The 13,695-nt window shown below is 31.8% G+C and overlaps 1 protein-coding gene across 4 annotated transcripts; it reads right to left on the bottom strand.

Annotated features, from left to right (window-relative positions):
* Nucleotides 1-4,080: 4,080 nt before the first annotated feature.
* Nucleotides 4,081-13,139, bottom strand: LOC123885096 (protein EMSY-LIKE 1-like). 4 transcript variants are annotated; one of them, XM_045934325.1, is made up of 5 exons: nucleotides 12,978-13,139; nucleotides 8,605-8,762; nucleotides 8,453-8,521; nucleotides 7,172-7,207; nucleotides 4,081-4,275 (listed from the first exon to the last, which is right to left on the bottom strand). In XM_045934325.1, the coding sequence occupies exons 1-4, from the start codon at nucleotides 12,997-12,999 to the stop codon at nucleotides 7,172-7,174; spliced, it is 285 nt and encodes a 94-aa protein (XP_045790281.1). In that variant the 5' UTR covers nucleotides 13,000-13,139; the 3' UTR covers nucleotides 4,081-4,275. The 4 variants fall into 4 exon arrangements, with proteins under 4 accessions (XP_045790281.1, XP_045790284.1, XP_045790283.1 ...); XM_045934328.1 differs by lacking the exon at nucleotides 7,172-7,207; XM_045934327.1 differs by lacking the exon at nucleotides 8,605-8,762.
* Between the last annotated feature and the right edge of the window lie 556 nt (nucleotides 13,140-13,695).

The raw sequence follows: 13,695 nt of genomic DNA, 5'->3' as shown, positions 1-13,695 counted from the left end.
TTGCTTCTTCTATAGCTGTGACTTTCATGTCAAACTTCTTAGGTAGAGACCTGAGCATTTTTCTTACCAGCTTTTCTTCAGGTATCTTTTCACCCAAGGCATCAAATTGATTGTCAAAATCAAGTATGGTCATGTGAAAATCCTGAATGGTTTCATCATCATTCATTCTTAGATTCTCAAACTTAGTTGTTAGGAGTTGTAGCTTAGACAGCTTCACTTTAGAGGTACCTTCATGAACAGTCTCAAGAATTGTCCAAGCTTCCTTAGCACAGACACACTTTTTGATGAGTCTGAATATGTGTTTGTCAACACCATTATATAGCGCATATAATGCTTTTGAGTTTGCAAGAGCAAGCTCATCTTCTTCTTTGGACCATTCTTCAGCAGATTTTAACTCAAGAGTTGGTTTACCATCTTTGTCCATCTTCACAGGTGGAGTCCATCCTCTCAGAATTGCCTTCCATGTCTTGCTATCAATTTGTTTTAGGAAGGCCATCATGCGGGACTTCCAATAATCATAGTTTGAAGCGCCAACCAAGAGAGGTGGTCTGGTAACAAAACCTCCTTCTTTGTCCATCCTTGCCAGAAACGATTTCCCTGGAGCTCACCCTAAAATTCAGAACAGGGTGCCTGCTCTGATGCCAATTGAAATTCCTGGCACACAGTGGACAGGTGTTGCTCAAGGTGTAGCAACACTTGTCTGTTGTAGACAGATGTTGTCACTGGTGCGCCAACACTTGTCTATAAACAGAGCAAATAACATAAAACAATACAAACAGTAAAGTAAATAACACACGAGAGTTGTTAACCCAGTTCAGCCTAAAGCCTACTCTGGGGGATACCAATCCAGGAATGAAGTCCACTATCAGCAGTATTACTTCGAAGCTAAACTCACCCGTTTACAACTTCTCACTTAATCACTACCCAATGACCCTTCTACCTAGGAACTCCTAGATATGAGACCCCGTCCCAATTCCCACCTTAGCAACACAGACAGCGCTGCTATTCAACTCAGACGATTACAACGATTGGAGACACACTCCTAAAAACTAGGATTCACTCTTTGCTTAAAAGCTTGCGAGTAAACCACACAACACAATAGAACAATCTCCGTACTTCAAAGCTTAGGAGAAGTTCACACTTACAACTCAATAACACTCAGGTCCTAAGCTTGCATCAATGAGACACAAGAAAGGCTCACAATTAACACTCTAAAATCCCTAAAACACACGCTTTGTAAGAACACGATTTTAGATGCTTGAAACCATATGCTTGCCTTCGTATTTATAGTAGTAGAATGACTTGGGCTTCAAGACAAAATTAGGGCTTCTAGAATTGCGGCAGCAGTGATATATTTCTGAAAATAATAGTTATATTTTTGAAACCGCAAAAATATATTTTCCAAAAATATAATTCTTTTGGAAAATAAAACTAGGGTTTAGCTGCCTTCTGAATCACATTAAACACGTGCGCCTTCTTCTGCAAGATACCTTGAACAAATTCTTCAAACAGATCTTCAAAAGATTGAGTAGAAAATAATAACATCCAGCTGGCGCGCGCAGAACAGAGTCAGGTGTTGTTCCAAAGTGTAACAACATTTGTCACAACACTTGGGGTCAGCACACTTGTCTCAACACTTGGCTAAAATATGTTTTTGCAAAATGTAGCCAATATACAAAAACCCAACAAAATGAACTACTTATATTTTTACGTGTGATCATCTAAACCCTAAACAAGTTCAAGAGTTAGTTAGTCTTCCTAAAATAGACGTACCTTTTCATTTTGATTGGATAAATTTCAGGTAGACCGCACTTGTGATCGGTCGAGCTCTCGTGTGATTGTTTTTTGACAATGGTTTGACCTTTCTTTTAGTTTAGATGAACTATTTATATTTTTACTTCTGATCAACTAAACCCTAGACAAGTTCAAGAGTTAGTTAGTCTTCCTAAAATAGTCGAACATTTTCATTTTGATCAGATAAATTTCAGGTAGACCGCACTTGTGATCGGTCGCGTGTGTTTGTTTTCCGACAATGGTTCTACATTTCTTTTAGTTCAGATGAACTATTTATACGTTTTACTTGTGATCACCTAAACCCTAAACCCTAAATAAGTTCAAGAGTTAAATAAATATATTTTTATAGATGGTTAAATAAATTTTTAATCTCTAAAATTTTCAACCAATTAATTTAAAACTAAATAAATAAAATTAAAAAATATTGTAAAACATTGGCAATCAACAATCATATTTAAGTATTTATCAAAAAAAAAACAATCGTATTTAAGAGTAACAATATACTAAGGGCCCGTTTGGTGCACAGGATAATAGACAGGATAGGATAATTGTATCATATCCTACCGCAATCCAGGGTTTGGTGATACAGCAGGATATGATAAGTTAATCCTGAAGTTTATCGTATCCTGTCTCTCTAGTTATAATTCTTATCCTGAATTTGAGCTGGGTTACCAGCAGGATAGGATAAGAAGAAAAAAAAATTACTGATTTATTTTATAAAATATATTTTAAAATACAAAATAAAATTAATAAAATATAAATAATAAAATAATTAATTTTTAAATATATATGTGATTTTCTCACAGGGGTAATTTTGTAATTTATATATTCTAAAAAATCAAAATTTTACTAAAATTACAATATTTTAAAGTAAAATGATTATTAAAAAATTGACAAATAGGGATATTAATTTAAATTTTATAAAAAATTAAATATAATTGTTTTGCAATAGTAGTTTTATTATTTACGTATGAAATATATCATATATTTATTTGGCTTATCTAACATGTATATATTATTGAGTTATTTATTTGATCATGATTCATATAAAAAATTAAACTTGATTATTTTCTCATGATTTTTTTTTTTAAATTATATAAAGTTATTTTATTACTTATTTATATTTTTTATTTATAAAATTCAAAGTATTACAAAATAATTTTAAAAAAATAACAATTATTTTACAAGAGTAATTTTGTTAATTAAATATGTTATATATCTTATCATATTATTATGAGCAAGTATGTATTAAAAACAAAATATAATAGTTATCATGTTTGTTATCCTGTGTGCACCGAACATAGGATATGATAACTGAGTATAACTGTTATCCTGCTGTTATCCTATCCTATCCTTATCCTGTTTTATATCCTATCCTGTCACTATGCTATCCTGCGCACCAAACGGGCCCTAAAGAAATTATTTTGTTTTATAGAATTTGTTTTGTCTTCAAAAGTTTCAAACGGTACCTAGTCTCTATTTCCTTTTTTGGAAAGGCAAAATAAATCTTTTTTATTTATTAATAATTATTGAATTCATTTGAATCATCAATATGGTAATTATTATTGAATTATATTCCTTATTAGTCAACAATCATCAATCAAATTATTCTTAACTCAGTGGCTAAACAAGTGGATCAATTTTCTTGATTACATTCTCCTAATTTCCCTTGATTTTATTTTTCCGTCTAATTTATTTAATTTACTAATTAATTTAGTGTTACACACTATGAAGCACAGACTTCGACACGGACACCGCGACACGACACGGACACAGACACCGCGACACTGCTAATGTAAAAAATATAGGACACCGACACCGCTACATATTTATGAAACCATATAATTGAGAATCAAAATATATACATGTAAATTTAATTTGAGCAAGTTATTTTTTAAAAAAAGTTTTAAAACAAGATATGATAGTATTTTACCTTTATTAATCCATCTACGATCGAAAAAACTAAAAATATTGTTACCTAAATGTAATGTTTTCAATCCCTCATTGATCAATAATGTTGTTTCTACACATCTTTAACTCTTGTATATATGTCTGATACTTGTCATATGAGTGTCTTACAGCCTACAGGTGTCAGACACCGATCAAAGGAGTGTCAAACTAAAGAAAAATTTGAATTTTTTCCGACACCGATATGAGCTATCCGACACGTATCGGACGTGTGTCATACAAGTGTCGGACACCGTGACACGCCTAATCATAGAGGTGTCGGTGCTTCCTAGGTTACACACTCTCAATAACATGTGAACTTACTTAACTCAAATATAATTGAGATCTCCAAAGCCTTATAACATGGTCTTTTCGAAAGAAATCACATAGGTCTTTTAAAAGTAAATAAACTGAATCAAATAGAGTTCCCCATTAATATCCTAATAGAGCGACTCCAACTGAAAAACAAATAAAAAACAATCTTTATCGCCATCCTCGAGCTCGATCTCTAAGCATCGTTTCCTACCTGAAAATCTACGATTGCACATCGTAGGGTCAAGCCAAAAAGAGAAAAAGGGTAAGAACGAGATCACAAAATAAATAGTCACGAACTCACGGTTAAGTCACGGAATAATACATAACAGTGGCCTTTTGGGCACTTTCACACAACCTAAATATACATACAATTGAATTGAATCACAAACAAAACACAAGGATAAAGTCATCACAATTATCTACTAGTAATCTAATAAAGAAAGATGATGCTTAAAAACCCTTTTTGCCCTTTAGTCTCATTTTTTTTCGTTTTTGTTTGCTCCTTCAATTGGGGGTAAAATGGAATTATTTGGATGAAAGTTCTCTAATTGATCTAAGGCCAACTTTTTTGTGTAAGACAATTTCGCCCTTCACTGAATACACTAACAATTTGAATCTATAAGGGCAAAACTTTGACCAATTTGGGGATTTCACAAATATGTTTCACATTGTCCAATGTTGAGAAGATTCAAATTTTAAATATCACATTCTCCCTCTTTTTCTCCCATTATAATCAATAATCAATTTTGTGTTCTCTCTCTCTCAATCTACACATATTCATGTTGTCTCTTCTTTCTCATTTTCTCTTTTATTCTGCATATTTCTTACTACTAATGTTTGTTCTTCTCATTTATTTTGCAGAGAAAGAAGAATAAAAGAAAATAAAATCTTCACAAAGGTATGTACCAAAAAAACTCACATTTTCTTTGTTCATCTACATTTTTTATTTTTTATATCATGTTTAACAAACATATTTTCTCTTCAACTTTCAACTTTCAACTTTCATTTACATAATGATTATACAGAATAAAAACAACTACTAACAAACATATTTTTTCTTCAACTACTAACTTTCAACTTTCGGAAAAATATTTGTTGCAGGAAATAAATAAGAGCTTAGAAGATTTTAACATGGTAAGTTCTCCAACAATAAATAAAAAGTCATGTAAATGCTATAAATGCTCTTAATCTTCTTTGTTTGAATCTTTTACTTAAAAGTTTTTAATCATTGTATTAAGACTATAAATGCTAAAATAAAATGCTATAAATGTCTGTTGGAATCATGAGTTCTTCAAGAACATGATTTTTTTTTTGTTCAAATATGTTTTGCAGAAAAGAAAATAAATATAAAAGGTGTTCATCGTGATATGAAGAAGAAGAAGAAGACGAGTAAGGTATGTATGTTAAAATTAAAAGATAAAGATAAATGAGTTAAAAATGTGTGACAACAAACTGAAATTAAATATGCACCACATCTTATTAATACTACTTTTATTATTTTATTTTTCATTCAAAATTTTCTTTTACACTAATCAATGTAACGATTTTTTTTTCTTTTCAGATACATACAGATACAAATAAATATGAGGAGGAAAAAATAAAGAAAGTTTGATTTAGGTAAAAACAACTTAATATTTATTGATGTTCAATATTGTTTTTAAATTTTAATTAAACATGTTGTTATGAAGAATAAAAATAAGTACTAACAATGTGACTAGAATGTAAATGTATTATTATAAACTAGAATTGAAATATGATGACATATTTAGTCAAATTCTCTAAAATGTCATGTTAATTATCAAAAGGACATTGGTTTATTAGTTCATATGTATATTTAAAAATAAATATAATTATTTATTTAAATATGTTCATGTGAAATAGATTTTTAAACAGGCTAACAAGCCACATTAAGCTTTCAAAAGGCCAGACTCAGGCCTAAAAGATAAGTCCATGATAGGCAACAATATTTTGAATTTTTGTTTCACTAATACACTTTTTAACACAACAATTTAAATCAATTAATTCTTTCTATTTATAAAATTAATTTCGTTGAAACCAATTTTTTAACACGCCGAAGACCCCTTACGACCTAACGCCCCGACGCAATATAACGTGCCGAAGGCGCGTCCCGTGCGTACGCACATGTTTGTACCTAGTTATGGTTATAATGAATGAATGCCCATTCCTAAACTCTATATATGCTTGTGGTACCACAATCTCGGCATCAGTTTCTTTTCTCGGCATCTTTGTTTTTACTCGACATCCTTGTTTACTCGGCATCCTTTTTATCTTGACATCAATTTTACATATGAATGCTATGTATGAACATCAAAATGAACTCAACAAGCCAATTAAAATAAACTAGGCATCAATAGCTCGGCATCATTCAACAACATCATTAGACTCGACATTATTAAACACATAAACCCGACATCGTTAGACATATAAACTTAGGATTATTAAACTCGGCATCATTTATTCGGCTTACAATCAGCCTAACCACAACATATAACTCAGCTTAGTTTTATATCACAGTAAAAGAGTAATTAAACCACTTCAGTCCCTAGATCGTATACTGCTATGTTTGACCGTATATTATTAATCGTGATATAGCACTACAACTACATAAAGAAATAATTCCTACAATTCTCAAAGTGGTTTTCCTCTACCTAACAAGAAGAGATATACCTCGGTCATGATTATATAGCAACATAGAACTCACACAATTGCTTCAACTATACAAGTACTATTCCAAAGCTACTACAAACTTGATAAACAAATTGACTCAACAATATCCAATGGCAAACCAGTGATATAAATCTTATTACTCCAATTATTATAATTTAATTTACAAGAACTAAACCAAGATATTTTCAATGTATATTATCATCCTAAACTACCCAAGCCTTAGTATCAAACCCCCTGCCTCGTTTTCTTTGAACTAAGAATTAAACTCATTTAACTACAAAGGTCATCATCCTACTTTCTATATTACTAATTATTAAGCCACATCAATAACACACAGTTATGATTCAGTCATGGAATCCAAACATGAGAGGAAATCAAAGGGTAGTATATATGGCATCTAAACAGTGAGATCGGTTCAAACCCTTACCTATTGATGCAGAATTCTCCTAAGTTTATTTGATTCCTATGAAAAGAAATAAAGATTAGATGCTCGTTTTCAAATTCAAAATAACAAATTGTAACTAGATAGCCTCTCACCTATATTTAATCTAAACATTATTCAGAAAAGCATATCATATTATCATCATCAATGTTAGGATTGATGGTTGAACTTTTAGGATCATCATCTATTATAACTCTTGCCAACGGGCTATGTGTGTTATCATCTAAAAAGAGTTCTTCCAAGTTTTGTGATGGATATATGTCTAATTGGATGCCATAATTTCACATATGATTAACAAATTCCAATATTACATATAAGTATATTATGAAACAATTCCATAGAGGGGAATTACACCGATAACAAACACAACTCAGAGTCATGTTTACAATTTACACGCTTAAAAAACTGTGAAAACTTAATTTCAAACATTCACTTCATATTCATTTTGATATACAAATTTCAAACATTGAAAGCTTGGTGAAGCTTGATTAAAGGTTGAACGAAGATTGAAATTTCAAAATCCTAATTACTAAATTTCAAAATCATACTAAAATTTCAAAAACCCTAAATAATTTAACAATAAACAAATGAGAAACTGGACCTGGACCTGGATTTTGAAGATCGAAGTTAAAGGTTGAACAAATTTGAGGAGAAGGTTGAATGAAGGTGAAATCAGAGAACGAATCTGAAGCTTGAAGGTTCCATAGAAAGAACGAATCCGAAACTTGAAGGTGAAATCACAACGAAGATGAATTGAAAGTCTTTTGACGATAAGAAGCAAGTTTTTTTTTATGCGCAGAAGAAAGTTGTGTTTGAGACGGTAAAACAATTCGAAGAAGAAGCAAACAAATTAGAAGCAATTAGGATCAAAATGCAAATTCGTAGAATATAATACCTAAAATATAATTAATTTAAAAATAAAAGTAATCAAAATTAGTTTGTGGTAAAAAATTAATTATGTTTGACTTAAATACATGTGGATGAATTTCATTGGTGTCACATCAGCATAGAGCATATGCCCTCAATTTATCAGAGGGTTAATTAGAAAAAACCATAAATATATTCTAAATCTAGAATCTAGATAATAACCTTAATGTACTTTTGTTGTTTAATTTCTGCATTCCAAAGATCATTATGGACTATTTTCGTATCATTGAATACCAAATATAACTTTGAAATAGTTATGATTGCAAACTCTGGATTAAAAGAAAAATATGCAAGGATTTCACTACAAGAAACAGGATAATGCATCAGATTCAGATGTACCTCTGACAGTTTAACCCATTCCCATGTTTCATTTGTACTCCCCATGTCATAGACCAGACTATGCCGTCCCTGAAAAGTTACGAATATAAGTCAACATTACAGCTACATATTGGTGGAAAAAATATTACCAAATATTCCAGGGTTGTGAATACATCATGTAAATTGTATTCAGAGATAACAGCTTCGTAGAAGATATTGTCGTCAGGCCAGCTTGTCCGCACTCTCCTACCAACCAGTGATTCCATTGATCCACCCTCAGCATATTCACCCATGACGGCTCTATTAGGTACTTGATTCCTCCCACCTGGACCTGAAGGAGGAAACCGTTGCTGATTTGTGGGTTGCAAGAGAACTTTGCGACAGTTCTGAAAACCGTTGTTACAATAGTTTCAAACTGTCGCTATGTTTTTCCGCACATAACACTAAATTAATGGTCAACGGTTACAAAATCGTCGCAGACTTGTTTTTTTTTTTTTTTTTTTAATTATTTTAAAACATTTTTTATTCACTATTAAAAAAATATATATTCATTTTGATGGCTTATTTAAGAACAATTACAATATTCATACGGGAGTAAAGAAATTAAAATGCACAAATATATAAATATAAGGGTAAATAGTGTTATACCCCCTGCAAAATAGGCGAGTTTTGCGTTACCCCCTGCAAAATATTTTTTTGAGATTACCCCCTGCAATGTCAAGATTCTTTGCGTTACCCCCTAGCTCAACAAGTGGGCATATGACATGGAAGAATCTTGACGTGGCATGACACGTGGAAATTAATTAATTATTTATTTATTTTTAATTGTCAACTCATTAATTAATGTGGGTTTTTAATTAAAAAAATGAAAAAAAACTTAAAAGTTGTTATATTTTTATGAACTTACTTAAAAGAAAGTTTTTTTTTTTTGACTAAAAGTTGTTATTATATATATAAAAAAAAATTCTTATATATATATAATAACTAATAATAGAGCAACCAAAAAAAAAACGAAGATGAAAAAAAAACTAATAATAATAATAATAGTAACCAAAAAACTAATAATAATAATAATAACTAATAATAATAGAGTAACCAAAAACAAAACTGCAATCACATAGTAACGCAAGAACAATCGCTTTGCCCTAACCCCCAAATTGAAATTGAAAACGAAGAACAATCGCTGCATATGAACGGAACGAAAAAAAAAGTTTCTTTAAATAAAAAAATTTCTTTAAAAAAAAAAGTTTCTTTAAAAAAAAGTTTCTTTAAAATAAAGTTTTTTTTGAAAAAAAAGTTTCTTTAAAAAAAAAAGATTTCTTTAAAAAAAAATTACCGTAAAAAAAAAGTTTCTTTAAAAAAAAAAATTCATTTTTTTTAATTAAAAAATAAATTAATTTTCACGTGTCATGCCACGTCAAGATTCGTCCATGTCATATGCCCACTTGTTGAGCCAGATGGGTAACGCAAGGAATCTTGACATTGCAGGGGGTAATCTCAAAAAAATATTTTGCAGGGGTAACGCAAAACTCGTCTTTTTTGCAGGGGGGTATGACACTATTTACCCTAAATATAAATAACTTAATCTCATTTATATAATTCATTCAATAGTGACAAGATCCATACATCAAAAATTTAATTCAAGTAAACAAAGTTCCAAATGAAAGAAACTAATGGTAGTCCAAACATTCAAAAACTAAAACATAAATATTAGTAGAGTGGTTAAACATAAAATTATGTCAAAATAAGTTCAAAAAATATCTAAATATCCATAGTATGTGATGTTGCTTCATAATCCTTAAATAGTGTTAACTAGACTCAGAAACGCCTACCATCGCTTGACTCTTCTTATTCGGTTACCAGAAAAAAAAGTATATATTAGCATACTTAAAAAAATGAATTGAGATGTACAAATTGACTTAGTTCATGACATAAGATTGCATAGTTCATGCCCCCCACATTATTAGCCATCTAGTAGCATGCTGGAAACTTTACTTCCCTTCCATTCCACTGATTCATTTCACATCCATACCACTAAAAGTACATAATGTCCTTCAAGTGTTTTTCTTTTCCCTCCTTAGTCCTTATTCCTTCCTTCAACTTTCTTGAATCACCACCATTTGTAATGACCCAATTTTCATTTATTTGTTTTTGGTGTGTTAAAATATTTTATTGACGTGCCATTTTAATTAAGTTAATAACTTTAATTATTTATCGAATACTTTAGTTATTAAGCGAGTAGTGAGTGTTAACGCGAATTGGGCCAAGCTAAGCCAATGGGCCTTGTGTGTGTGTGAGGAGCGCCCATTAGGGGCAAAACTTAGGGAGAGAAAGTCATTTCTCATGTTCTTGTGAAGTTCTAGAGAGAAGGGAGAGCTCAAGAGAAGCTAGGGCAAGGAAAGTGAAGAGATTCAAGAGCAATCTTCGAGTTTTTCTTCGAATCCAGGTATGAGAGTAGGTTTCATAATTGTGGGTGACTCGAGGAAAGGGAGAATGTCGATTTCTCCTCACCCGAACTTCCTCCACCCCATTTTCATTTTAGTTTGAATGGATTTTTCTTAATGGAAATCGATTCTAAGGTTCATATCATGCTTAATATGCTTTTAACTTGATGTATGAACGAATTTAATGATTAAAAACGAAGTTTATGAATGATTAAACTCAAGAACTTTGTGTTCTTGAGAGTTTTGATAAAAAGTGTTCAATCCTTACTTTTTCGATGTTTATGATGTGGATCTATGAAATGAACTGTCCTTTTGTATTTATACATGTTTGTTACACTTGAATACAAACTCATTTGGGATTTATAACATGAAAAATGGGATTTTTGGGTGATTTGGAGTGGAAAACGCAGGTTTTGAGCTTTCCTGACAGGAGGCCTTCGCTAGGTCTTCGCTCAGCGAACTGGTGGCGAACAGCTCGCCACAGCTCGCTACAGCTCGCCACGAGCAGGTGTCCCACTGGTCTGGTTCGCTATGGCTCGCCAAGCCTTCGCTCAGCGAACAGCTCGCTACTGCTCGCCATGAGTCAGTGACTTCCTGATGTCGTTCGCTTAGCGAACAGTACTGAGACTGCAACTTTTGTTGATGTTTGTAAGTGTAATTAGACACTTGTAACATGGTTTAATGGTATTCTTACATGATTGTTGATGCTTGTTGATGCTTATAATGTTCATTGCTAATCGTTAATGATTGTTAATCATGTATGAAGTTGTAAATGAAGAATATTAAGGTTTTGTTAATCTTAATGATGAAGTATGTTGGATAGTGTTCCACATAGTAAATGAAGAGCTTTATGCTAAATATTTGTGAGTGAATTCTTGAAAAACATATACATGCATTCATGAATTAAATAGGATATTGGATTTTCCAATAAAGAAGTATATCGGATTATATTTATCCGATAAAGAAGGATATTAGAGGTGAGATACTCTAATAAAGAAGATGTTACCACATGCATTAGAAATGTCTAGGGTGACATTCATGAAGTTGAAGCATTAGAGTTGCATTAGGTTATGTGTACATTTATGTGATATGTGACACATGTTTGGCTACTTGTGATAATTGATGTTTGAGTATTCGATTATATGTGTTTAAGAACTTATAATTGAATAATAGATGTTGATGTATATGTATAATTGTGATTTATGCATGTGGTATGAAGGAGTGTTTAAGTACCGTTTTACTTACACTTATATTTTGATTATGTGATCTAACTCTCATGCTTTGTGTTATGTGCTGGACCGTTGGGGGTTCAGATTCTCAGGTTGAGGATCCGGCTCAGAGTTAGAGGCATTGCTTGTGCTTAGTGTAGCACACTTTTGGTGAGGAGTTTAGCTTAGACTACTCCCTTAGATATATTTGTATATCTTTTTTATGGGTTGTATAGAATTGCTCTGATTAGGTGTTTACCGTGTCGGGTTATTCGCTTGAATTGTATTAAGCCTGTGATGACATATTTGACCTTGCTAATCCTTTATTTTGTTGTAAACATAATATCCTTGTTGTTGATATGGCCTAGAGCCTAGGGATATTGTGTGAACAATTATGGTTATTGTATGATATGCACAATGAATTATATGTGATTTTTAATTCCGCTGTGCTAGCATGATTTAATTCTGCTGTGGTTTTGTATTATAATCGTGACGCCTAAATTTCTTAAGTGTTTTATTTATTTATATTCAATAAATTCGCGTTAAGGGGTTTGGGTGTTACACCATTTTTCACAGTTCAATTTTTACCCTAACTTGGCTACAAGTTCTCACATCTTTAACTTTTTAAAGGTCCTGTAGAATGATTTATATGTAATGATTTATTTATATAGTCCGCAAAAATGTTGGCCTGACTTAGATCAATCAATAAATCCTATTATGCACTAACAAACATACCAATATTCAATCGGGATATGAGGTTCAAGCACTAGACAAAAGTTTACAATAATGTACCAAAGACCATTCATCATATCAATCAAAATTAAACTTATATTATATTATGCACAATTGTGTCTACATTCAATAGATAGATCAACAAGTATCAGAGAATCTTACCTATGAAGAAAGGTATGAGCATTGGACCACAAAAACAATTGGACAAGAACCAGAATTGAAATGACACGCATAAGTAAGAAAGTGATATTCAAGCAACTCAAAAAAAACTCAAACCACAGTTCCTACACTTCCATAAGAACACTTCCATATGATCAAGTTAACTTGACATTCCCACTGCAATATTAATACATTCGTCAGTCATTCCTTTGACTTTACGCTTCTGAGAGATATCCAAAAACATCCTGTGAGCATCCCTGTACCTTGTATCCTTTTCAAATGTATCCAGAATCAGACCTTTGTCATCTAAACCCAGCAGCTTGTTGAAGTGTTCCTTAGAGTAGATTAGATTCAAACCACAGATGTTTGACCTAATTTGAGTACCAGTAAACTCAATGAGACCCATTTCTTTCCTAGATTTTCCTTTCAGACGAGGATTATTCTCAATAGCTTGCAGTTCTTCTTGTTTTGCTTCATACTTTGTGAAAATCTTAGCTTTCATCCAGAAATGCTTAAGAAGTTCAGGATAAATTGGACCGTTTAGCATATCAAAATACCTTTTCCATCCTTGATTTAAGAAGTACGGTTCCACATCAAAGTTATTAGCTTTCAAACCATCAAAATCAACCATCTTCTCGGAGACCAGCGTAAGCAAAGATTCTTGAAATTCCATTTCATTCCCTGTATACTCTAGATTCTATCGTAGATATGGAGGAATACC

The sequence above is a fragment of the Trifolium pratense genome, linkage group LG5 (assembly GCF_020283565.1).
Source record: "Trifolium pratense cultivar HEN17-A07 linkage group LG5, ARS_RC_1.1, whole genome shotgun sequence".
Taxonomy (NCBI): Eukaryota; Viridiplantae; Streptophyta; class Magnoliopsida; order Fabales; family Fabaceae; genus Trifolium; species Trifolium pratense.
The sequence above is the reverse complement of the archived record's forward strand: the minus strand, read 5'-3'. Positions and strand labels throughout refer to the sequence as shown.

Bases quoted from the DNA above. Each gene is read 5' to 3' on its own strand.
- LOC123885096 (XM_045934325.1), bottom strand. From the start codon at position 12,999: ATGCTCATACCTTTCTTCATAG. The intron at 8,763-12,977 runs GTAAGATTCTCT...TTCCTCCTTCAG, and splicing joins GCTCATACCTTTCTTCATAG to GTCCAGGTGGGAGGAATCAA. The intron at 8,522-8,604 runs GTATTCACAACC...GTAACTTTTCAG, and splicing joins CTGAATACAATTTACATGAT to GGACGGCATAGTCTGGTCTA.